The sequence below is a fragment of the Lithobates pipiens genome, unplaced genomic scaffold (genome assembly GCF_037356315.1).
Source record: "Lithobates pipiens isolate NorthernLeopardFrog02 unplaced genomic scaffold, aLitPip1_a1.2 Scaffold_70, whole genome shotgun sequence".
Lineage (NCBI taxonomy): Eukaryota > Metazoa > Chordata > Amphibia > Anura > Ranidae > Lithobates > Lithobates pipiens.
Genome location: NW_027507893.1, coordinates 216,630 through 243,877, shown reverse-complemented (window position 1 = coordinate 243,877; position 27,248 = coordinate 216,630). Strand labels below are relative to the sequence as shown.

General features: G+C 46.6%; 1 protein-coding gene across 1 annotated transcript in view; it reads right to left on the bottom strand.

Moving 5' to 3' along the window:
- The window catches only part of LOC143959324 (voltage-dependent T-type calcium channel subunit alpha-1I-like), a gene marked incomplete at its 5' end in the record, with an annotated part of 1,279,315 nt that overhangs the window by 1,122,225 nt on the left and 129,842 nt on the right, over positions 1-27,248 (bottom strand). Inside the window, one exon of the mRNA XM_077468009.1 lies at positions 20,039-20,231. Within this exon, the coding sequence (XP_077324135.1) occupies positions 20,039-20,231 (193 nt within the window). The remainder of the gene's footprint in view (positions 1-20,038; positions 20,232-27,248) is intronic.

Genomic DNA, 27,248 nt, shown 5'->3' with positions numbered 1-27,248 from the left:
CATATCCTCATATCATATATCTTACTTCCAGACATTTTTTTTTTCAACTGTTTTATAAAATAGCTACAAAATAACCAAATGGCATCTGGAAAGAGCACCCACTCCAGATCAAATTTATATATGAACATTATTAACAGGGTTGAAAAAAATATGTATATTATAGGTAGCTTATTATGAATCCACTGGTTTAGCCCCTTGGCAACTTTTCAAATTTTGCAATTTTAGAAACAAAATCCCCTGGATCATTTATCATGCCTCAGCACAAAGCCATGGTGGCAAGAGCTTGTATCCATTCCAACCAAGCTTTAAATAAACATCTAGATCCAGTGCAGGGTGCTTCTAATGCCACGTACACACGATCAGACTATCCGGCGGACAAACCGCCCGACTGTCCAAACGAGCAGACCTGCCCACACACAGGACTTTTTCAGCAGACTGGGTCCGGCGGACTATCTGCTGTATAGTCCGCCGGACTATCCGCCGTACTTTTGAAATGAACGGACTTGCCCACACACACGGAGGAAAGTCCGCTCATTTTGAACACAGCTCCAGGTAGCCGGGACCAGCGAGGGAAGCGTGCTGGCCCTGCCACCTGGTATGGACTTAAAGGGGAATCCCTACGCCGAAAAAATGGCGTGGGGGTCCCCCCTAAGTCCATATCAAACCCTTATCCGAGCACGCTACCCAGCCGGCCAGGAAAGGGGGTGGGGACGAGCGAGCGCCCCTCCTGAGCCGTACCAGGCTGCGTGCCCTCATCATGGGGGGTGCCTTGGGGAAGGGGGGCCACGCCCCCCCCACCCCAAAGCACCTTGTCCCCATGTTGATGAGGACAAGGGCCTCTTCCCAAAACCATGGCCGTTGGTTGTCGGGGTCTGCGGGCGGGGGGCTTATCGGAATCCGGGAGCCCCCTTTAATAAAGGGGCCCCCGGATACCGGCCCCCCACCCTATGTAAATAAGTATGGGGTACAATGTACCCCTACCCATTCACCTCTGAAAAAATGTAAAAAAAAACACAAAACACAAGGGTTAAAATAGTTTATTGCACAGCTCCGGGGGTCTTCTTCCATCTTCGGGGGTCTTCTCGCCGGACTCCTCCGCTATCTTCTGCTAGCTCTTTTACTATTGGAGGAGCCCGGCTTTCTTCTTCCCCACCGCCACCCTCTTCTTCCGACTTCAGGGGTCTTGTCCCCCTCTTCGGGGGTCTTGTCCCCCTCTTCGGTTCTTCTTGCCGGGCCACCGCGCCTTCTTCTAGCTCTTTTACAAGTGGTGGCCCGGTCTTCTGTCGCCGCCTTCTGTTCTTCTGTTCTTCTATTCTTCTCTTCTTCTCCTCTTCTTGAGCTGTTGCCTCGTCGATGTCTCCGGTCACAATGACAGGCACACGGCATGTGGCGACTTATATTGGGACATCGCCGGATGATGTCCCTGCCCATTATGATGTCACAGTCCCAGAGGATGCTTATTAAAGGGGGCTCCCAGATTCCGATAAGCCCCCCGCCCACAGACCCCGACAACCAACGGCCAGGGTTGTTGGGAAGAGGCCCTTGTCCTCATCAACACGGGGACAAGGTGCTTTGGGGTGGGGGGGCTGCGCGGCCCCCCTTCCCCAAGGCACCCCCCATGTTGAGGGCACGCGGCCTGGTACGGCTCAGGAGGGGGGGCGCTCGCTCCTCCCGGCCAGGTAGCGTGTTGAGATAAGGGTCTGATATGGACCTAGGGGGGTACCCCCACACCATTTTTTCAGCGTAGGGATTCCCCTTTAACTCCATACCAGGTGACGGGGCCATCGACGCTTCCTTCGCTGGTCCCAGCTACCTGGAGCCTCGCTCAAAATAAGCAGACTTTTCTCTGGGCGGGAAAAGTCCGTTCATTTCAAAAGTACGGCAGACTAGCACACACACGGCCGTATTGTCCGGCGAAATGCGATTCCTGCGGACAGATTGATGTGCAAAACTACAATCTTAGTCCGCCGGACTTTTGGGTAAAAAAAGTCCGCCGGAGCACACACACACGGGCGGATTGTCCGGTCTACTTGAGTCCGCCGGACTTTTCCACCGGATTGTTTGATCGTGTGTACGCGGCTTAAGGCACATTCTCAGCCATCTTTTTTTAGTTTTTTTACTTTCAGCCCTAATAAAATGGGTTCGTTTATTCAAAATGTGGCGGTGATTTCTTTGCATATAAGGCTGAATAAAACATTACTTTTCACTACCTTTCCTATGGCCTCATCTCTTTGCATTAAATCAATAATGCTTGTTAGATGTATTCCTCTTCACAGCAGGATACCATTTGTTCCCCTCATTTTAGATCCCTTAAATTGACCATGTTTTTTGGAAGTGTCTATTTATTTTTCCTATAACTCAATTAGTGGTTTAGTGCCTCCCACACATTTAGCCAATATTTTATAAACAGGCTAGCATTGTAGAGGTGATATGCAGATTAATTTGCAGTCTTTTTGTAAGACATGCTTTCTATATACAGGAAACACAGTGACATCACAAAATACCATAAAAGTTCTGCACATTGGTTACAAAGGACAAAATAAAAGGTTTAAGAATGAGAAAAAAAAAAAGCTTTCAGCAAACATTTTGTTTAGCTCTGATTTCATCGGTGAAGACAGTCAACTTGAGACCCAGAGGGGCCAGAAAATGTCTTTCAACTTCTAGCTGACCTAAAAGTAAAGAACTTGCAAATATATTACTGTATGTGTGATCTAGGTCACAGTGATTTGTGAATGAATGCAAAAACCACATAAAAATAATGTTGATGTGAATGCATTAACTCCATTCCCAGCCAGAGAAGGTATGCAAAACATTGTATAGAAATGTCTTGCAATATCTTGGCTCTGAAAAGGAAGTGGGTAATCATAGGTAAGGGCTAGCAGAATTTAACAGAACTGAATTGCTCTTGCAAATGATTACAAGTTACATCCTTCTTCCCTTTTCTTTCTTTCTTCACTCCCCCTTTTCACCCATGAATATATTTAAATTGTTGGGGCCTACATTACATTTTACCAATTCCAAAATAAAATGTGCAATGTGAAATGTAGGCCTACACTGTGGTTGTGCAGTTATGGTGAAGCTAGGGTTTCCAATATGAAGTAGCAAGTACAATTTTTGGGTTCATGCTAAGTGTTGTGAAACTAAAACCTGATATTTGGGTGACAAGATTATAAAAAATATGGGCATTTTAGAGGGTCTATGTATAAAGAAAATGATTATGAAAGCGATCCCAGACCCTTAGCTATTGTGTTTTTGTTCCTAATACAAGCCATATCCTGCATTTAAATAATGGTCTCGGTCACAAAAAAATCAGGTGCCTCTAAATGCTTCTTTAGCAAAATAACTGTCTTTTTTTAAATCAAAGTCCATCCATCTGACATATCCAAATCAGTAGTTTCCAGCTTGGCAAGCACTGCACCCACTGCATGCAGCTCCAGATTCTTAAAAAATCTGGAGCCTAATTCCTTAATGTTGTTTAGACAAAAGGGAAATAAAAATAGACAAAGTTGCTAAGAATGCCAGCTGTGATGCCACTAGTTTAATATTAATGAATGAGAAATTTCATGAATGTCAAGGAATGAAATTGCAGCAAGAGTGTTTCTCAGCAGTGGAAATATGTCAGCTGTTTTCCACACCATTTTCAAAAGATAATCACTAATACACTGTATATGACATTTATTAAAACAAAAATATGTAGCGTTACCTGCTAATAATTAATTAATTTGTTATCACACTAACCTACCTAGTGAATATATGAATAAATTAATATATAATAAATATATTCAAAATAATGTGCAAAATCAGCAGAATCCAACCATGTGCAAAATATTACTGATACTGATGAAGTGCAAAATCACACAAAGTGTGGTAATCAATCCACATTGGCATAAATATGTGCAAAAGCTTGCAAATCCACAAATAAAGTGCAAATAACAAATAGGGAAAGTACATCCAATCCAAATCAAGTAATCCACAGTGACAAGCAGTGCTGTTCAAAAAATAAATATCCAGTAGTGAAAAAAGTCCTCAATCCATGCAGTGTCCAAAAAATATATAAAACTCCACACTTGTGACAGTTCACCAAACACAGGGTCCTTCAGTGCTCCACTTGTGCACCCCCCGTTTCCCCCAGCCTCTCACCTTAATTCAAGACCCCCAAGGGTCATAAACGCTTATAAAAATGAGATGGTAATCAATCTTCTTCATATATACCGCCCGTCCGTAAACACACACTCTCAGCAATAAATATAAAAGGGGGAGAGAAGGGAGTGCGCATGCGCGGAGTCTCCAATATGGACGCTTGAGCCGGAGCTCCGCCGAACCCAGCGCCACTGACACTTACGGCGCACCGCAGACAGCGAGCCCGAGGAAGACGACGAGCGATCCGCCACCCCCTCACCCCGGGGAAGCTCTCCGCATGCCCAAAAAACAGGTCCGCAGAGACCTGGTCCCGCAATTCGACGGATCTCCGCCGTCTGGGTGTACCAAGATGGCCGCCGCGGCCCTGAAGCACGCTGCAGGGAGAGAAGCACTCCCAGAAGTAAGGCAAGTGATTGCTCCGGCCTCCCTCAATTATATCCCATCTCACCAAAGTGGAGCAATGCATCCACCCACCCCATCACCAGCCTCTACAGAATCACTGCTGGGCAGAAATTTTGGGGACTCACCGTATTCCCCAGCGGGCCCTATCCTCGATCCGCCCCCAGGGGGATCCTCTCCTTTCCCTCAGTCTGACTCCGGCTCACACACGGATGACCTTCTCCTTAAAATGTCAGCCCTTCTGGAAAGGGGCTTAGCATCCACAGCCGCGAAAATAACAGGAGACATTAAGACAGACTTTCAAAACCTGGGAGCCAGGATGGAAGCGATAGAACAAAAACTGGACATGACAGTGTCAGCAACCAACCAGAACTCAGAACATATCCAGACTTTACAAGACAGACTGGACACCGCCATACTTAGAATCGACGAACTGGAAAACAGATCCAGAAGATACAACTTCCGAATCAGGGGAATACCAGAATCCATAACTGATGTGGCGCAAGCTACCCAGGAAGTCATCACATCCCTGATCCCGGACATACCGCAACACCGCCTGGAGCTGGATAGGGTCCACAGAACCCTCGGACCTCCACGTAAGGATGGGTCCCCCCGGGACATTATAGCCAAGCCACACTTTTACCAGGTGAAAGAAGAAATTATGAAACAGTCCAGAGCGGCTAAACATCTGTCCTATCACGGCCATTCAATCCAAATTTTCGCCGATCTGTCCCCCTCCACAATCCAGAGAAGAAGAGCCTTGAAACCTCTCCTATTGGTGCTCACCCAAAAGGAAATCAAATATTGGTGGACATTCCCCTTTGCTGTCAAATTCCAACATATGGGCAAGACCCATTTTTTCACCACTTTCCATGATGGTGAAAAGATTCTCCTATCCCTGAAGCTCATCTCAACGGAAGCAGACATGGACACCTCAAACCCGAACTACAATCCAGCTAAACGCCCGCCCCCTGCTAGCCCAATTACCCCCCTGTGGAATAAGCAGCAGTCAAAACGATCCAAGGAACATACTCAGACCTGAGGCTGGTGTTTTCCTAAGTTTTTCATTTTCCCTAACCCTATTCTCACTCCATGCCGGAGTGCCACGGGGAAACCTCCCCCCACCACTTGAGAGCTTCGGCTCTTTGAACTTCCTGTGGCTGATCTTCCACTTACTGCGGGCCCTTTTTGTTTTCCCATCTTTAACTAACTGGTTCTCATGATGGCCCTCTCATACTATTGACCAGAAAATACTGCTCGGTTTTCACTAAGCCTGCAATTCATACGGAGTTTTGTTCTCATCGGATGATACAGAACATTCCTACATGCTGGATCCTTCTCAAGAGAGACATTTGCACTTCCTTTTAGAACTGATGTTGGTTCTCTCTCATACCTTAAGCTCTCTGTACCCCCCTCCCTCCCTCTTCTCCCTCCCCCCAATACCCCTTTCCACTTTTCCCTTGCCTCCAACCCATTCCTTCCCCCCCCTCACTTCTCCCCCCCCTTCCCCCCCTTCTTTCTCTTCCTCATTTTTTCCCTAAAGCAGGAAATCTTCCTTAAACCTCGCCAGGTTGATATTGTTTCGATCCAGGTCCAATATTAGGGCCCGCAGCGGGGTATTACCCCGTTTACAGTTCTTCCTTTCATTCATGATTGTTAAAAGGTTTAATTTGATGTCTAAGATTCTGGTTAATATTCCTACATACAATGTTAGACTCTATGATACTAATCATCTAAGTATTTCATGCTATTGGTGCTTACTTTACAACTATTACTTTCTCTTCAAAGTGTTGGGCGCTGGATTCGATCTTTGTGCCCTCCCCTATCCCACAGACCGCCTATGATTTGTGGGCTAGGGTGCCTGCCTTTAGTTATGCAGGCGTTTTTGGTTGGGGTCTCCTCCGGGGGATGTTTGGGTCCCCAGGGGCTGACCTTGATTCACCAGAGGGGGTATCCTCTGGATTTTTCACCTTCTTCTGCCTTCTACCTTCTTCTTTCCTCCTACTCTGATTCTTCATCTCTGTTTTCTGCTCAACTTTCAATATTCTCAGTGGTCACTCGACTTTTACTCTCCCTACAGGCTCGCATAGTCGCCTCTTCTAGTGCTATGATCGCAATTTATGGTTTACAATTTGGGACGTACGATCTACGGGACCTTCCGCAGAATTGTGTAGATGGACTGCTAAGCATCCCTTCTCTTTGTTTTCATGGCTGACCACCAGGGCTCCAGACTCAGAATAGCCTCTCATAATGTTCAGGGATTAAACTCCCCTATCAAGAGGAAAAAGATATTTGACAGTTATAAATCCCTTAAATTGGACGTAGCCCTAATCCAAGAAACCCATTTTCCTGATCGGTACAGCCCTAATTTCTTACACCAACATTTTCCTCAATTCTTCCTAGCAAAATCGGTAAACAAAACAAAAGGAGTAGCAATACTATTTGCTAAATCTAGTAATTTTGTCTGGCAGATGGATCGCAAAGATCCAAACGGGAGATATATCCTCGTTAAAGGGACAATAGACGGTCAGCTCTATTCCTTCGTCTCTTATTATGCTCCTAACAAAGGTCAACATAAATTTTTCCAATCCATGATGGTCACTCTTGCCCCCCTAATGGAGGGCAAGGTGGTCATGGGAGGAGACTCCAATGTCGCTCTAGACCAAGGTTTGGACAAATCGAACCCATCTAAAAGTAGGCTCACTCGCCCCTCTAACAACAGTCTCAGATTCGCTAAATTAATCCATACCCATGGTTTGGTAGACGCATGGCGTGAAGCCAACCCGACAAATAGAGACTTTACCCACTTTTCCGTTCCGCACCAGTCCTATTCTAGGATAGACCATATTCTACTTCCTACAAGACTACTGCCCAATCTCATCAACTCCAAAATTATTGACACTGTTCTCTCAGACCATTCTATAGTCACTATCACTATACAGAAACCTGCCCATACGGCCAAGCTTTCTCACTGGAGACTCAATGAGTCAATATTAACAGAGCCCTCTAGGGTGGTCGACATTAATAAAGCGCTCCTGGACTATTTTGATCTCAACAAGACGGACGATATCTCAGTGGAAACCTTGTGGGCTGCCCACAAGGTCTCAGTTAGGGGGAGGATCATACAAATAGCTTCTCAGATCAAACGGGAAAGGGAAGCAGACATCCGCAGGCTCGAAACTACTTATGCTGACCTCAGGGCCAAACACAAACGAGATCCCCACAGGTTCCCTACCTCTCTTCTAGACTCCACTAAGCTAGAACTAAATTTAGCATTAACGGCGAGGGCTGAGAAACAGTTGAGATGGTCAGGGGCCAAATTTTATTCTCACACAGACAAACTGGGGCGAATGCTAGCCAATAAACTCTCTCCAAAAATGAGATGCAGGACTATCCCCAAAATCAGGACTCATGACCACATAACCACTTCTGACCCCACAAAAATCATCTCGGCCTTTCGGGAATTTTATGCCAAATTGTATAAAGACGACTGTCAGGGACCCCCTAGTCTCTCCGCTAACTTTTTGGACTCTTTACCTATCCCATCCCTTTCAGATGAGCATAGAGCAATCATGGAGGAGAGGATTACCGTAGAAGAAACACTAGCGGTTATACGGAACTTAAAGACGGGCTCTGCCCCTGGCCCAGACGGTCTGTCGGTACCCTATTATAAGTCTTTTGCGGAGACACTGGCCCCATACTTGACAAATTTCTTTAATGAAAAAGTATCTGGTTCTCCCTTACACCCGGACTTGAACTCTGCTTTCTTGACAGTGATCCCAAAACCAGACAAAAACCCAGAAGAAGTAAGTAATTACAGACCCATTTCATTGATCAATAACGATCTCAAAATCCTCACTAAAATACTCGCAAATAGATTAAACTCCTTTATCCGAACATATGTGCATAAAGATCAGGTTGGATTTATCCAAGGCAGACAAGGCCCAGACCAGACTAGACGAACCATAGACGTGATCTCCATTCTCCAATCAAATTGGCCTAGTGGCCCCAAACAACAGGGGATGATTCTTTCATTAGATATACAAAAGGCCTTCGACTCAGTGTCTTGGCAATACCTTTTTGGGCTCCTGGAGCGTTGGGGATTTGGAGATCGCTTTAGGGGATTGATAAAAGCACTTTATTCTACACCCTCAGCAATTATTAAATCGCAGGGATATTTATCCACCCCTTTTAAGATTGCTAGAGGCACTAGACAGGGGTGCCCTTTATCCCCACTACTCTTCGCAATTGCGATCGAGACTCTAGCAATTGCGATCAGGGTGAACCCTGACATCAAAGGGGTTTTCTGTGGACAGCAGGAACACAAATGCGGACTGTTCGCTGACGACTTGATACTCTTCATCACCTCCCCCCTTATCTCCCTCCCAAATCTTTGCAATACTTTATCATCCTTCGCGAAAATTTCTGGATTGGAAGTAAATTTCTCTAAATCACAAGCCCTCAACGTCTCCCTCCCCCCACCTACGGTGGCTTCACTTAAATTGAATTTTCAGTTTGACTGGAATGACCAGACCATCAAATACCTCGGCATAAATCTTACTCCCAGGTTCGAAACTCTATATGAAAAGAACTATCCTCCCATGTTCCGCAAACTCGAACAAGACTTAAAGGTGTGGTCTTCACATCATATCTCCTGGATGGGTAGAATCAATGCCATTAAGATGACCCTAATGCCAAGACTTCTATATCTCTTTAGAGCCCTCCCGATCCCGATACGGTTGGATCATCTCCGTGCTTTCCAAAGCAAGGTTCTGAAATTTATCTGGGGTGGAGCAGGTTACAGATTGCCCCAACAAACACTTTACTTAACACGTAAAAAAGGGGGCTTAGGCCTCCCACACTTATATAAATACTATCAAGCAGCCAGACTTGCGCAAATCTCAGTTTTATATTTTAAGGGGGAGAAGCCTGACTGGCTACAAATAGAAAGTTTAGCAGCCCCACTCAATACTATAGACTTCCTACTTTGGTCCTCACCCAAATGCAGACCTCCAATCATGGCTCCCACTCTCTCCCACTCCTTAGCCTTATGGGACAAATTAAAGCGGAAGCCTTATATCGTCTCCAACACAACCCCCCTGTCACACATTTTCCGGAATCCCAAATTCCCCCCCGGTTTAGAGATCCAAGCTTTCCAATGGTGGCTTGATAAAGGGCTGTACCGAATAGGTCACTTCTTTTCTAACATTGGACCAATTTCCCTTGCTCATTGCATTAGCAAACTGGACCTCCCGAGTTCGGAGAAGTTCAGATTCGGACAAATTAGCCATTTCCTACACAGCTTGTGGTTAGAAAAACCAAATCCCCCTGGTTTTTCGGAGTATGAGCGTTGGTGTGGTCAGGCGGTGGAACAAAGGGGGGGGATATCCATTATCTACACTTCACTGCTATTCCCTACGGGGAAGTCCTCTTATATGTCGTCCTGGGAGGAAGATCTTCAGTTCCACTGGAGCTTGGAAACCTGGCAATCAGCCTTCTCTATGGCCTTTAAAGGAATAATAAATACTTCCCTAATGGAAGCTAGCGTAAAAGTAATTTCCAGATGGTACCTCACTCCCGCGAGGCTGGCCAAGATGTTCCCTTCGGCTGACCCTTTGTGTTTCAGGGGCTGTCATCTGCAGGGCACATTATCTCATGTATGGTGGGAGTGTCCTAGAATTAGACACTTCTGGAAAAAGATATTCATTATTATCAAAAAAGTAACCGGTCACGAGTTATCCAGGTTACCCGAGACTGCTTTACTTAATGCACATCTCCCTCTCATCTCTAAATATAAGCGGAAGCTAATCCACTTTATTCTATTAGGGGCTAAAATGACCATAGCTAAATCATGGAAACAACCCGGGGTCTCCGTCAGACTCGCCATTAGAAAAATCTCCTGGATTATGTCCCAAGAAAAACTAGCTAGCTCTCTCTTGGATAGGAAGCAAAGTTTTGAATTGACCTGGGAGCCTTGGGCTCATTATGTGGGGATCTCTCTGATTCCTGGGATCCCCTCAGTACAAACACTAAGTTAGAGTGACCACTGAGAATGCTTTATCTCCTTCCTATTATCTCTACTTCTCTCTTTCATCTTTCCTTCTCTTTATCTATCCCTTCGGAGGGCTATCCTCCTCTTCCCTCAGGGATACTGATCAACCATAACAACAACCCCCTCTAGTTGGATGCAGTTATGACAAGGGGAGGGTTACCCAATTTCAGTTCTGATGGGAGGAACCTGGTTCTCGTGCAGCGTGATCCCAATTGGGGCGCGGGAACAAGGTTTCCTCAGTTATTCTTTCCAAGTTTAACTTTTCTGGGGCTCTTATATATCTCTAGTGATGGACGAACTTCCGACGGGACGTTTCGCGAACGCGAAACGCGAACGGACACAAACGTTCGCGAAAACGACCGTTCGCCGCGGGCTCCATTGACTTCAATGGGAGGCGAATTTCGCAAACCTTTAGGTCGAATTTGCGGCCACGGGGTAATTATTAGGGGGTAGCACGTAGTCCCACCACCTGGACAATAGCATAATACATGTATGAGGTGAATTTGGGATCGATAACTACAAGCATTTTTTTTTTATTTGGGAAATTGTTCTGACAATTCAGGACTATGGAGCTAATGAAGGCAATGGAGGAGAGGGAAGGTCAGGGACCAGGGTAGGCAAACAAGAGGGTGCAGGAGATACAGAGCACTGACAGCAGCACCGTAATACAGAGCACTGACATCAGCACCGTGACATACAGCGCTGACAGCAGCTCCGTGACATACAGCGCTGACAGCAGCTCCGTGACATACAGCGCTGACAGCAGCTCCGTGACATACAGCGCTGACAGCAGCTCCGTGACATACAGCGCTGACAGCAGCTCCGTGACATACAGCGCTGACAGCAGCACCGTGACATACAGCGCTGACAGCAGCTCCGTGACATACAGCGCTGACAGCAGCTCCGTGACATACAGCGCTGACAGCAGCTCCGTGACATACAGCACTGACAGCAGCTCCGTGACATACAGCGCTGACAGCAGCTCCGTGACATACAGCGCTGACAGCAGCACCGTGACATACAGCGCTGACAGCAGCTCCGTGACATACAGCGCTGACAGCAGCTCCGTGACATACAGCGCTGACAGCAGCTCCGTGACATACAGCGCTGACAGCAGCTCCGTGACATACAGCGCTGACAGCAGCTCCGTGACATACAGCGCTGACAGCAGCACCGTGACATACAGCGCTGACAGCAGCTCCGTGACATACAGCGCTGACAGCAGCTCCGTGACATACAGCGCTGACAGCAGCTCCGTGACATACAGCACTGACAGCAGCTCCGTGACATACAGCGCTGACAGCAGCTCCGTGACATACAGCGCTGACAGCAGCACCGTGACATACAGCGCTGACAGCAGCTCCGTGACATACAGCGCTGACAGCAGCTCCGTGACATACAGCGCTGACAGCAGCTCCGTGACATACAGCGCTGACAGCAGCTCCGTGACATACAGCGCTGACAGCAGCACCGTAAGCAGCCCCAGGAGGAAGTCAGCACAGCACAGGGATGGTGTGATCCCCTCATAATAAGAACCCCCAGGAGGAAGTCAGCACAGCACAGGGATGGTGGGAGCCCCTCATAATAAGAACACCCAGGAGGAAGTCAGCACAGCACAGGGATGGTGGGAACCCCTCATAATAAGCAGCCCCAGTAGAAATATGACACCGCTCAACCTCTTCAAAGAGGAGGGTAGGGGCATATAGTACGGTGTGCTTTTTTGGGTCAGGGAAGTGAGCCAAATGAATTAAGAAGGTCTGTGTGCTTGATTCCAAAAATTGTTTATAGACATATACATGGTCTACTGATCACATGTGTTGAATTCCTCCGAGATCCATGCCTCATTCATTTTTAGAAATGTGAGGTAGTTAACACTGTGGTGAGCTAGGCGAGTACGCTTATCGGTCACAATCCCCCCTGCTGCGCTGAACGTCCTTTCGGACAGGACACTGGATGAGGGGCAAGCCAACAGTTCGATTGCAAATTGGGCAAGCTCTGGCCAGAGGTCAAGCCTGCCCACCCAGTAGTCTAGGGGTTCATCACTCCTCAGAGCGTCCACATCGGCCGTTAACCCAATGTAGTCGGACACCTGACGGTCTAGGCGTTCCCTGATGCTGGATCCGGATGACACCTGTCGATGGGTCGGCTGAAAGAATGACCTCATATCCGAAGTCACCAACACATCTTCAAACCGGCCTCTTCTTGCAGGCGCTGTTGGATTGGTACCCGCAAATCCTTCTCTGGGAGTGGGAATTGCTCCTCTGCCAGCGCACGCAAAAGCAGAATGCAGCATTTCTCGAAGCAAGGCCTGGAAGTGCTGCATTCTGACAGCCCTCTGCGACGGCGGTAACATTTCCGCCATTTTGTGTTTGTACCGGGGGTCTAAGTACGTTGCCACCCAGTACTGGTCCTTGACCCTCATGCTTTTTATACGGGGGTCCCTATTAAAACACTGGAGCATGAAGGCCCCCATTTGCACTAAAGTGGAAGCGGTGTGGTGGCCTGGCTCCTGCTCATCATCCAGGATAATGTCGTCCTCTTCATTCTCCTCTCCCCATCCTCGCACAACAGGGATCCCAGAAAGGTTTAAAGCATGCTCTTCTTGCTCCTGCTCATCCGCCCCGGCACCATCCTCCTCTGACTCCTCATCAGACTCCTGTTGTTGACTTGTCTCAGATAGAGTAGCCCCCCCTGGGAATTCATCCAGCATTGCGACTTCCTCATCTTCCCGCTCCTGCTCCTCCACAGCCTGATCAATGACACGACGCAATGCACGCTCCAGAAAGAAGGCATAAGGTACCATGTCACTGATGGCGCCATGGCTGCGACTGACCAGTTTGGTGATCTCCTCAAATGGCCGCAGAAGTCTGCATGTGTCGCGCATGAGCAGCCACTGGCGCGGTGAAAAAAAACCCAGCTCCCCAGAACCGTTTCTTTCGCAGAGTTCATACAGGTAGACGTTAACTGCACGTTTCTGCTGGAGCAGCCTATCAAGCATATAGAAGGTTGAGTTCCATCGCGTCGGGCAATCGCAAATAAGACGTCTGACCGGCAGATGGTGTCGCCGCTGAATGTCAGCAAGGCGAGCCATGGCCGTGTAAGATCTTCTGAAATGGGCCGAGATTTTCCTTGCCTGCCGCAAGATGTCCTGGACCCCAGGGTATTTGACAAGGAATCGCTGCACGACCAAGTTTAAGACGTGTGCCATGCACGGCACGTGCGTGATTTTGCCCTGTTTCAATGCGCTAAGCAGATTGGCACCGTTGTCACACACCACTTTACCAACTGTCAAATTGAGCGGTGTTAGCCACTCATCTGCCTGTGAACGCAAAGCTGAAAGGAGTGCCGGGCCAGTGTGGCTCTTTGCTTCCAGGCACAACAGACGCAGCACGGCATGGCAACGTCTCACCTGGCATGTGGAATAGGTTCTGGGGAGCTTGGGCGGTGCAGTGGAAGAGACGCTAGCAGCGGAAAAGGAGGAGGCAGCTGAGGAGGAGAGGGAGGAGGATGGAGTAGGAGGAGGAGAAGAAGAGTCAGGCCTGCATGCAATCCGTGGCGGTAAAACCAAATCTACACGGGTGCCACGGGTTACATGCTTGACGGCCGTCAGAAGGTTCACCCAGTGGGCAGTAAAACTGATATACCTTCCCTGCCCGTGTTTGCTAGACCACGTGTCTGTGGTCAGATGTATCTTGGCACCGACACTGTGTGCCAGAGATACATTCACTTGCCGCTGAACATGGCCATATAGCTCTGGGATGCCCTTCTCTGAGAAATACTTCCTTCCTGGGACCTTCCATTGTGGTGTTCCAATGGCCACAAATTTGCGAAAGGCCTCCGAGTCCACCAGTTTATATGGCAGTAGTTGGCGGGCTATGAGTTCTGACAAGCCAGCCGCCAACCGTTGGGCAAGAGGGTTATCCGGCGTCATCATTTTTTTACGCTCAAACATTAGGCCCACGGAAGCCTGCCTTTTTGCAGAAAAATGTGAGCTTGGCGTGATGGAAGGTGGAGTGGAGGACAATTGTGAGGAGAGAGGAGAAGGAGAAGTAGAAGACGAGGCTGGACGGTGAGAGCCTGCAGTGTGGCTTTGTGTGTTCCGTTGCTCCCACTGGGCTCGGTGATGGCTGCTCATGTGCCTTCTTAAGGCGGTCGTCCCTAGGTGAGTATTGGGCTTACCGCGACTAACGCGTTGACTGCAAAGATTGCAGATGGCAACGCTATTGTCAGCAGCGGACACGTTAAAAAAAGCCCACACTGCGGAGCCATGTGCCGGTGTCCTGGGAGCGCCAGATGTGACCGTACATGGTCGATGACTCGCTCCTGATACATTTGCAGTCTGCTTTGTCCCTGCTGTGCAATGTAAGTCATTGCTGCTTCTCCTCCCTATCTGCTGGTCCATATCTCCCTCTGAACTCCCCTCCTCTTCCTCTCTTGTGGGCACCCACGTGACATCACTAGACACGTCATCATCAACGTCACCTTCCCCACCGCTATAAGTAGAGTAGGCAGCAACACCGGGGACCAACCTCCTCCTTGGGCTGATCTGGGTACTGGCGTCAGACTGCTGAGTAGCGCTTGTTGCTACCTCCTCTTCCTGATCCAATACCAAGAGTGGCTGCGCATCAGAAATGTCCTCTTGATATGGATCGGAAAATAATTCCAGTGACTCAAGCGGAAGGTATGTGGTGGTGGTGGTGGTGGTCGTGTTGTTGGTGGTAGTGTCTTTGGGGGTGCACATAGCAGAGAGTGAAGAAGAGGGTGCAGATCGAGAGGATGAGGAGGGTGCAGAAGAGTAAGGCTGAGCGAGCCACTCAACCAAGTCTGGTGCATCCTTTAAAGTAATTGAACGCACCTTCTGCAACTTCCCACTTTGGCTCAAGCCTGTTGCTCCTGCCCTACCCCTACCACCCCTGCGGAAGGGCCTGCCTCTTCCTCTGCATGTCATTTTTTAAATGACCCTGTGACAAAACTCTTAGTCCCTATACCGCTGAAGGACTGCTGCAGTATAGGTGAGCGGTCAGCAGTGGTGCACGTCAACCCTATCTATTGTGGACCTATAGCGGTCCTTACAGAACAGCAGACTGTACCGCACTCAAGCCTATGTACCGTAGCACCCTATACCAAGTTACCAGTCCTTATAAGAACTTTTGTGGACCAAGCAGGTTGTGTATTAGTGTTTAGCAGACTGTACGTCAGTCCCTATACCGCTGAAGGACTGCTGCAGTATAGGGCAGCGGTCAGCAGTGGTGCACGTCAACCCTATCTATTGTGGACCGATAGCGGTCCTTACAGAACAGCAGACTGTACCGCACTCAAGCCTATGTACCGTAGCACCCTATACCAAGTTACCAGTCCTTATAAGAACTTTTGTGGACCAAGCAGGTTGTGTATTAGTGTTTAGCAGACTGTACGTCAGTCCCTATACCGCTGAAGGACTGCTGCAGTATAGGGCAGCGGTCAGCAGTGGTGCACGTCAACCCTATCTATTGTGGACCGATAGCGGTCCTTACAGAACAGCAGACTGTACCGCACTCAAGCCTATGTACCGTAGCACCCTATACCAAGTTACCAGTCCTTATAAGAACTTTTGTGGAACAAGCAGGTTGTGTGTTAGTGATTAGCAGACTGTACGTCAGTCCCTATACCAATGAAGGACTGCTGCAGTATAGGGCAGCGGTCAGCAGTAGTGCACGGCAACCCTATGTATTGTGGACCGATAGCGGTCCTTACAGAACAGCAGACTGTACCGCACTCAAGCCTATGTACCGTAGCACCCTATACCAAGTTACCAGTCCTTATAAGAACTTTTGTGGACCAAGCAGGTTGTGTATTAGTGTTTAGCAGACTGTACGTCAGTCCCTATACCGCTGAAGGACTGCTGCAGTATAGGGCAGCGGTCAGCAGTGGTGCACGTCAACCCTATCTATTGTGGACCGATAGCGGTCCTTACAGAACAGCAGACTGTACCGCACTCAAGCCTATGTACCGTAGCACCCTATACCAAGTTACCAGTCCTTATAAGAACTTTTGTGGACCAAGCAGGTTGTGTATTAGTGTTTAGCAGACTGTACGTCAGTCCCTATACCGCTGAAGGACTGCTGCAGTATAGGGCAGCGGTCAGCAGTGGTGCACGTCAACCCTATCTATTGTGGACCGATAGCGGTCCTTACAGAACAGCAGACTGTACCGCACTCAAGCCTATGTACCGTAGCACCCTATACCAAGTTACCAGTCCTTATAAGAACTTTTGTGGAACAAGCAGGTTGTGTGTTAGTGATTAGCAGACTGTACGTCAGTCCCTATACCAATGAAGGACTGCTGCAGTATAGGGCAGCGGTCAGCAGTGGTGCACGTCAACCCTATGTATTGTGGACCGATAGCGGTCCTTACAGAACAGCAGACTGTAACGCACTCAGGCCTATGTACCGTAGCACCCTATACCAAGTTACCAGTCCTTATAAGAACTTTTGTGGACCAAGCAGGTTGTGTGTTAGTGATTAGCAGACTGTACGTCAGTCCCTATACCAATGAAGGACTGCTGCAGTATAGGGCAGCGGTCAGCAGTAGTGCACGGCAACCCTATGTATTGTGGACCGATAGCGGTCCTTACAGAACAGCAGACTGTAACGCACTCAGGCCTATGTACCGTAGCACCCTATACCAAGTTACCAGTCCTTATAAAAACTTTTGTGGACCAAGCAGGTTGTGTGTTAGTGTTTAGCAGACTGTGCGTCAGTCCCTATACCGCTGAAGGACTGCTGCAGTATAGGGCAGCGGTCAGCAGTGGTGCACGTCAACCCTATCTATTGTGGACCGATAGCGGTCCTTACAGAACAGCAGACTGTACCGCACTCAAGCCTATGTACCGTAGCACCCTATACCAAGTTACCAGTCCTTATAAGAACTTTTGTGGACCAAGCAGGTTGTGTATTAGTGTTTAGCAGACTGTACGTCAGTCCCTATACCGCTGAAGGACTGCTGCAGTATAGGGCAGCGGTCAGCAGTGGTGCACGTCAACCCTATGTATTGTGGACCGATAGCGGTCCTTACAGAACAGCAGACTGTAACGCACTCAGGCCTATGTACCGTAGCACCCTATACCAAGTTACCAGTCCTTATAAGAACTTTTGTGGACCAAGCAGGTTGTGTGTTAGTGATTAGCAGACTGTACGTCAGTCCCTATACCAATGAAGGACTGCTGCAGTATAGGGCAGCGGTCAGCAGTAGTGCACGGCAACCCTATGTATTGTGGACCGATAGCGGTCCTTACAGAACAGCAGACTGTACTGCACTCAGGCCTATGTACCGTAGCACCCTATACCAAGTTACCAGTCCTTATAAGAACTTTTGTGGACCAAGCAGGTTGTGTGTTAGTGTTTAGCAGACTGTGCGTCAGTCCCTATACCGCTGAAGGACTGCTGCAGTATAGGGCAGCGGTCAGCAGTAGTGCACGGCAACCCTATGTATTGTGGACCGATAGCGGTCCTTACAGAACAGCAGACTGTAACGCACTCAGGCCTATGTACCGTAGCACCCTATACCAAGTTACCAGTCCTTATAAGAACTTTTGTGGACCAAGCAGGTTGTGTGTTAGTGATTAGCAGACTGTACGTCAGTCCCTATACCAATGAAGGACTGCTGCAGTATAGGGCAGCGGTCAGCAGTAGTGCACGGCAACCCTATGTATTGTGGACCGATAGCGGTCCTTACAGAACAGCAGACTGTACCGCACCCAAGCCTATGTACCGTAGCACCCTAGACAGACCAAGTTACCAGTCCTGATAAAGAGCTTTGTGGAACAAGTGAGTTGTGAATGATTAGCAGACTGCAGCAGAAGGGCAGCAGTCAAGTATAATATTCTTTCTATATTTGGAAGAAAGAATATTATACGTGTACAAGCCTATTACCGTACCACTGATACCAGTCCTGAAAAGAACCTTTGTGGAACTAATAGTAACAGCAAGTCTTTAAAATTATCCTCACTGCCTGACACACTGCTTCCTGCCTGTCCCTATACAAATTGGCAAAAAAGAGTAGGCTGGAACGATTAGCTGGAACAGCTCTTTTGTGGACCTGATAGTAACAGCTAATGATGATGATGATGATGATGATGAAGAAAGACTAATCTGGCTGAGCTGTCCCTAAAATAGCAGCATACAGCGCTCTGTCCCTTTATCTAAACTGACAAAAGAAACTCAGGCTGCTGACCTAACACCTATACCAGTCCTGAAAAGAACTTTTGTGTACCAAATAGCTAGCGTTTTCTCTGTCCCTACTCCACACAGGATCCTTTCCCTACAGTGACAGAAGAAAGAATGTAAAATGGCCACCGGATCGGGTGTATTTATAGGTTAGGGGGAATGTCCAAGTGTCCATGAGCTGTCATGTCTCAATTGGTTGTCCTGTAACACATGATAAACGTGTCACGAAAGGTTAAAGTTCTTGTATACATTAAACACGTAAGTCCGCCGGGGCGAACGACGGAAAAAGGCGTTCGAACCCGCGGACGGCGAAAGTCGGAAATTCGCCGCGAAACGACCGCCGGGCGAACCGTTCGGCCATCACTATATATCTCTTACCTCACTTTAAGAAGCCTTAACTGTTACTTCCGGTAGAACCCCTTTGAGGTCCCCTCCTCTAATAGGAGATACGGTAACCTATCTAGTTCAGATCTCCCTGCATTATTGTCCCGCTACCAAACCTCCTCAACAGGCTTCTAAGATTGACTTTACTGTTATATGATTTTTCGAATTATCTTTGTTGTTACTTGAGCTTGTTTAGCTCTATCTGATGTTTCAGTATCTCTGTACTACTTCATTTCTGAACAAAATAAAATATTTTGCAAGAAAAAGGGGGAGAGAAAGGGGACTCACGTGTAGTATATCCAAAATGTTTTAATAAAAAATATAATATCCACACTTACATAAAATACAGCAGTTTCGCGTGTAGAACTTCCAGTCTCGGCCGCGACCGGAAGTGATGAATCAACACCTGGCTCCTCTCTGACGCGTTGCGTCACAAACACGTGACTTTTTCAAAGGGACTGGATGTACTTTTCCTATTTGTTATTTGCACTTTATTTGTGGATTTGCGAGCTTTTGCACATATTTATGCCAATGTGGATTGATTACCACACTTTATGTGTGGTTTTGCACTAACAGTCAATTTATCAGTAATATTTTGCACATGGTTGGATTCTGCTGATTTTGCACATTATTTTGCATATATTTATTATATATTAATTTATTCATATATTCACTAGGTAGGTTAGTGTGGTAACTAATTAATTATTAACAGGTAGCGCTACATATTTTTGTTTTAATATTTAATAGATGGTGCAGAGATCATTATATATGTTGGCAGCTTCCTGTAGCAGCATTTAAATATTAGATTGGTTTAGGGTTATTAATTTGGTGGGAGGAAGAAGATAGGAAGAAATCTTACTCCTTCTTTTTTTTTCCAAGCGTCTCAGGCGCTTCTCCTCTCGTCTTCGGGCTTCCTCTGCTTCTTGATGTTGACGGCACTTATGGAAATTTTCTACTACTACCCCCACAAACATGTTGAGTACAAAGAAACTAACAATAAGTAGGAAGGAGATAAAATACAGCAACATCCAGGGATTGTGATTGGTAATTGGCTAGAAAAAGAAACAAAAGTCACAAAAATTAACAAACTTTTTTTAAACAGTTCTGCTATTCATGTCTAAAGTGTTACATATTACAACACATAATTATTACTGTTATCATTGTTGCAATTGTAAATTGTTATTATATTAGTAGATAGCTACAGTTAGTAGGTTATGCTGAGCATACACACTGCAAATTTCTAGCATTTTCACAAAGTCTTTAAAAAAAAAAAATTATAACAACAAATAGCAACCTCCCCCCATATTGTATATAGTGTGTGTGTGTGTATATATATATATATATATATATATTACAAAAAAATTTAAAAAATTTCAATACATTTTTATTGAGTATCAAGAGAAAATGCAGGATACAAAACAAAATAAGAAAATATAGGTGGTTTTATTCTAACGAAGGCAGGAAATAACATGTCAGGAAAATTCATACACTAATTCATACTCATATATATAAATATGTAAATAAATATATAAATATACTATTCATTCACTCTAAATACAAACGAGAATAGAGGTCTTAAGATTTTACAGAGAGGAATAAAGGGTAATATATAGGATTATCAGGATCATTTGTGACACCAGCCTGTCCATGGTTTCCAAGAACTGTCAAATAATTGGCTCTTGCCTGTAATGGTAGGTTGGGATTTTTCATAAGAGTAATTAATTTGGACTAGACATAAGACTTTCTGATTTAAGGGCTTGAGAAGCTTTCCAGTGTCTGGCTACTACCGTTCTTGCGGCAGCAAGAATGTGGGTCATCACAGTGCAAAAATCTGGTGGAAAATATATGGTAAAGGGTACCTGTCTGCCACAGCCTCTCCAGCATAAGGCGGAGTTCTGTGGGGAGAATTTGGACAGTTGGTAAGGAGTATAATACCATCCAGTAATTATTTTTTTGTAGCAGTTCCCAGTGGTTGGTGCAGTGAGATGAGTAAATAGATTTAAAGGCAGAAAGCCACTGGGAGGGGGGAGAAAGATTGTCCAAGGTCTGATTCTCATTTAAGGCTTGAATGTGTTTTCTCAAAAACCAACTTTTGATGCAGTAAGTTGTAAGCAGATGGATGTTTAGATTTTCCCTATGCGGATAAATGTAAATTCATGTGCATTAGTAAAACCATGAGTTTGCTTTAGTATCTCTATAGTTTTCAATACAGTGCCATTCAAGAGCTGGTCTACCAATAGTAAACCTCTATCCATATTGGGCTGCAGTCACGGCGGACCCGAGGTGTGCAAGTGTATCTCTCATATTTCTCAACCCCCCTCAGCGTCCTGGACACAGTCTCGTATCACCACTTCCTAGTTCGGCTTCAAGCGTCACACGTCACTGGTGATGATTGCCGTATAGCCACGCCCCCAACATGTTTCGTCATACACTGACTTACTCATTGCCGCAGCCCAATATTGTGCTATCCAGTTGAGAAGTTTGCTGTGCCTTTGTATAGTTTTGCTGTCTTTGGAATTTTAAGAATGTGAGTGTAAATGTTGAAGTTTTTGTCTGTGCAATAAAGTGGTTCATACTGTTTTTCACTATTGGAGCACCTTTATTTTTTACATGCGGAGTGATCTGAATATACACAGTGGATTACTGGAGTATCGTTTCACCATTTGTGTGGTTTTAAAGTGTTTATAGTCTGATATGAATGTATAGGCAGTATAGTCGGTGAGTGTGTTTTTCTTAAGGGAGAGGAGTCTCTTATCACTGTCTGGTGTGGTGGATGAAATAAGAAGACACTACATTTATAAGGAATTTTTTTTGGACACTTTTTTAAAATATATTCTTCATATACATTTTTTTGTATTAATTTATATTGTGCTTTGACACAATTTATGTTCACTTGTCACAGGGTGGGTCATTATATATATATATATATATATATATATATATATATATATATATATATATATATATATATATATATATATATATATATATATATATATATATATATATATATATTGTTTGAATTTACATTTAATAAGTATTTATATTTATGATATAAGCGCCACTATATTTTCCTTATATATTATATTATATTATATTTCAAGGTTAAAATATCAGCTACTGGGGCGTGGCCTGGATCCGATCCGAGATGTACGCTTAGATCTGGAGCTCCCGTCCTTGAGGCCAGCTACTTCAGCGATCTCATCCTATTTTTTACCCTGCCATGGTGAGGACACCCAGAGCTACCTCCGCTACACGGTCCCGTTCGCCAAGGGGCTCAGACGACCTCTCCGCCAGACAAATACCGGAGATATTCCGACCGCGGCCTTCAGGTAGGATGCAGGCCTCCCAAGCGGAAGAGCGGGACCATAGATCCCAGAGCGTTAGCCCTAACAGACCGGAGGCATTAGCCGCGGCGAGCCCGGCTACTGACCGACCTCACCGACCTCACGGCCAGGCAGCAGCAGTGAATATAGATGACCTCCGCAGTGTCCCTGCGGACATCAAAAGCACATTAATGGCGGCGATATCAGACATGAGGTCTGACATACACGCCATGACGCTGCGTGTAGAGGAGGTAGAAGCTGTACAAGCGAGGCAAGACACGGCCCTATGCCAAGTCCAACAGATAACAGAATCCCACGCCATACATCTCAGGGATATTAACAGGCACCTGGAGGACTTGGACAATCGTGGAAGGCGCCGCAATCTCCGAGTAAGAGGCATTCCAGAGGCCATTGAACCTTCCCAGTTATCACAAACGGTTGCCATATTGTTTAATGAGATCCTTGATCGCCCTCCTGCCACTCAGATTAGCTTTGAATGTATACATAGAGCACTGCGGCCCAGAGGGAGAGAGACAGACCCCCCAAGGGATGTTGTGTGCTGCCTCTTGGACTTTCAGCTTAAAGAGCAAATTCTAAATGTGGCCAGAACGCATAACCAGGTCACGGTACAGGGCGCTACAGTCAAAATATACCAAGACCTATCGGGCATCACCTTGCAGAGGAGAAGGGAGCTCCGGCCACTTTTAGATTCCCTGAGAGCTAGATCCATTGTTTACAGGTGGAAGTTCCCCTTTGGCTTAACGGCATCTCACCACGGCAAAACGGCAATTCTCAGACCTGGATCACTTCTTCTTCACGCTAGACATCCCACCAGTGGAACTGCCAGATTGGTACAGCGACTTCCGCCTTTCGACACTCACCCGAGCTTTTTCTATGGACGGTATTGCGAAAGCGGGCAATTTCAGCATCGGACGCCGCTGTCCCCACCCCTTACCTCCTCAGTCGCCCCCGCAAGATATTGGAGCTCCAAGGAATGGTAGCCCCACGGCTTCACCGGCGCATCGCAGAGCCCGGATTCACTGAATTCGTCGTCTCAACACTGATATCTGCTCATATCTGCTCCCATCTGACTCCAAGGTACTGGGACTCACTCCCTGCCGCTTGACACCTGTTTGATTCTCCTTATCTCAAGCTCCCGGTAACACCCTGATGCTCGGGGTGTGGGTCGGACCCTGTTATATCCAATGTCTCAGATGGTGTATTGACCTGTTCAATCTGTTCACCCCACAGACTCTCCAAGGTCCCCCAAGTCATCCCTCCATTTCCCTTTACACGGTTCCACGACCCCAGGTTTATCCTGCAGCCCCACGATCACTTAGCCTGTTTTCCTCTTCCCTCTCCTACCCCACCCCCCCCTTCCTCTGCACCCCCCCTTTTGATAGTCCAAAGTTGTGAAGGCAATTATCCTACCGGAACTTATTTAACTCAACTGACTTTGGGTCATTCAAGATGGACACAGAAAGGTTGTGACAGACCCCCGAGCTTAATACTTTTTGATACTGCTCAGCTATACTCATATGTCAGATTTGATTTTCGGGTACATCTTCTGTTAACAATTTTTAAGTGGTATTCAATAGCCTACGCATCGTGTCTTTTGCCTGTCCTCACCTCCCGGCATCCCTGATCTATTTTCTCCTTCATCACCGGCTTCTAACCGCTCTTCTCTTTTCCCTCTTCTCCTTCCCCCTCTCCCCCATCTTCCTTTTTCCCTCTTTTTTCCCACTTTTCTCTTCTAACTGTCTGCTTCATTTCTCCATAGAAATTCTCTAGTCATTAACTGTTCATGTTGGGATTAGGCTCTCACGGATTCCTTCTATTGACCTGGGGTCTTCTCTGACTGAAGGGGGCGAAGCTGAGGTTCGGGTCTTAGTATTGAGTATTGGTCTTAGTATTGATAGCAAGTACAGAGGAGGTCCTGCTCAGGAGGGGGCTTCCTTTTCTTTTTCTTTCTCCGCCTCAAAGACATCTGAGTGGATCTCCCGTTCGGGATTGACTGCTGATTGTCCTGATTAGCAACGTAGTATTCCCCACTTCCTTTGGAAGACAAGCATACCTCCTGGCTTACCAACACCTGCTGGGGCCCGGACCTGAGCATGACCTCCTCCACCTCAGCACAGTACACATTGGCAAGTGGCAGCATTATAGGGGGTTTGACCCAGACCTAGTGCGTACCAAAACTTCAGTCTCGCGCAAGATATATAAAAAGTTTTTTCTTTTTCTTTGTTAAAAGTTTATATCTCCAACACTTTAAGTTATGCGGGCAACTCTGTTATTGTAGTAGCTTTTATAAGTTAGATATGTTATTTTCTTTTAACCATGTTCGTCAGATGGGCAGCGACCTATTAAAATAGGCTAAGGAAACTGTATGAATAAGTGCTATGTGGTCAGTTTGTTTCTCTTCTTACACCACCTCCCAGTCCCAGGAACTTAGTCTCACATTGATTTATAACTGAAAGACACACAAGGTGACCCATTCAATACTCAACCCTCCTTCGTATGACAACGTGGCGTAGATTTCTTCTATTCTCTCTAATTGCCACATCCTCCAGGGAGACAATCCCTCCTCAGGGACATTCACCGTTGCCCCTCTCCTGAACTTTTGGTTAAAACAATGTAAGTCTAGACTATGTTTACCTATTTGTGGCATCGAGCAATTCATCAAACTCACCTCACCATGGTCGGATTCAGATGTGTGAGTGGGCCAGTCTGAGGGGGAGCTTATGCTCTCCCGGGTCCTGGTCTACCTACAACTCCTCCTGACCCCTTACCTTTGAAGCCTCGACAGGACATAGAGCCCCCTCTCTCAGTTCGTACCCAGCACTCACCCTCCCACGCAGGGGACTCTGGTAGTCTCACTGACCTTTCCCGGTTACTCCCATCAAAAGGCGCAGGGTTGCAGGTCAACCCCGCCAACCGGTTGTCCTCACATCCCCCCTCTTTAGGAGGCTTTAGTACCCCTCATTTCCCGTTTGTTCTCCTCTAACTACATACTCATCCCTCCCCACCTACCTTTCTCTACCAACTCTCCCCCATCTTCTCTCTTCTTACCCCCCCTTCCCTCCCCCCCCCTAATGCACCCTCTGCCTGCGCGGGTCTCTGGCGTCCCCCTGTCTCTACCTCCCTACTACCCCTTGGGCCTTTTCCCAAACCGTCATGCCACGAATCCACCCCACCTCGGACCACCTTACATTTAAAGTCCTCTCCCTAAACGTTAGGGGTCTGAACACACCAGAAAAACGCTCCCGATTGTTATCCTATGCAAAACAAGCCAAAACAGATGTGGTTTTCTTACAAGAAACCCACTTTTGCTCTAAACGCACTCCGAAATTGACAAATCCCCACTTTCCTCATGGTTACCACGCCACTTCCCCTCTTACTAAATCTAAAGGAGTCTCTATCCTTATCTCCAAAAACTCACCAATCAATATTAAGGATTCTCTTATAGATGAGCAAGGGAGGTTTGTCTTTCTCAAAGGAACCTTTAAAAATAGACCCATCACCCTAGCGAACATATATAGCCCCAACTCTTCACAAGTCCCCTTCTTCCGTTCTATATCTCAGCAACTGCTTTCCTTTCAGGAGGGAATGCTGATACTAGGAGGTGATTTCAATATATCCCTCGAACCCCTTTTGGACACCTCGTCAGGTAAGTCACATATTACTTACAGAACACTCAAACAAATCAGGAATTGCCTTCAGGATCTCTGTTTACACGACACATGGCGCATTTCGCATCCCAAAGACAAAGGCTTCACCTACTTTTCCGCTCCCCACGACAAATATTCTCGTATAGACTATCTTTTCTTGTCGCAACAGGACCTATCGTTAATTAAGGCCGCAACTATTGAACCCATGACATTATCCGACCACCACCCCATTTCCCTGACACTTACCTTCCCAGAGATTAGCGAACGCACATTCATATGGAAACTGGACCCCACTATCTTAGCCGACAAATCAATCGAAAGTGACCTGAATAAATGCCTGATAGACTACTTCTTAGAAAATGATTCCCCGGACGTTTCCGAAATGACTCAGTGGGAGGCACATAAATGTGTAATAAGGGGCAAAATGATATTGATTTCGGCAACACTCAGGAAAAAACGTAAAGCCAGACTCACTGAATTATTTACCAGATTAAGGAAGTTGGAAGCACAACATAAATTAACATTGGCACAACATACCCTGACGGAATTAACTGACACTCGAGTCCTAATCAATGAGACCCTGAACTTAGCCCTTAGAAAAAATGTTACCCTGTCCCAAAAGCTCTTTTATGAGCACGGGAATAAAAGTGGCCGCTTTCTTGCCCAAGCCCTGCGTAAGAAAAAAAACCAGAACGTTATCCATCATCTGCGCTCTCCCTTGGGCGATTTACTTCTTCACAACAGAGACATCGCCAAAGAGTTCGAGACCTATTACTCCTCACTATACAATCTCCAGAACTCTGCTAGTGCGACAGATGCTCATTTAATGCATGAACAGGCTATCTCCTCCTTTCTCACCCAATTTGCACCAGCTAGGCTTTCACCTGAAGCTTCGGAGGGATTGGAATCCCCAATATCCCCCCTAGAATGGAATCTAGCACTTAAGAATATGAAACCCGGGAAAAGCCCGGGCCCAGACAGTCTGCCCGCGGTTTACTACAAAACCTTTTCAGACTCATTGAGGAAGCCTTTCCTCAAAGCCTTTAATTCTATCTCTCCCTCCTCCCCCATATCA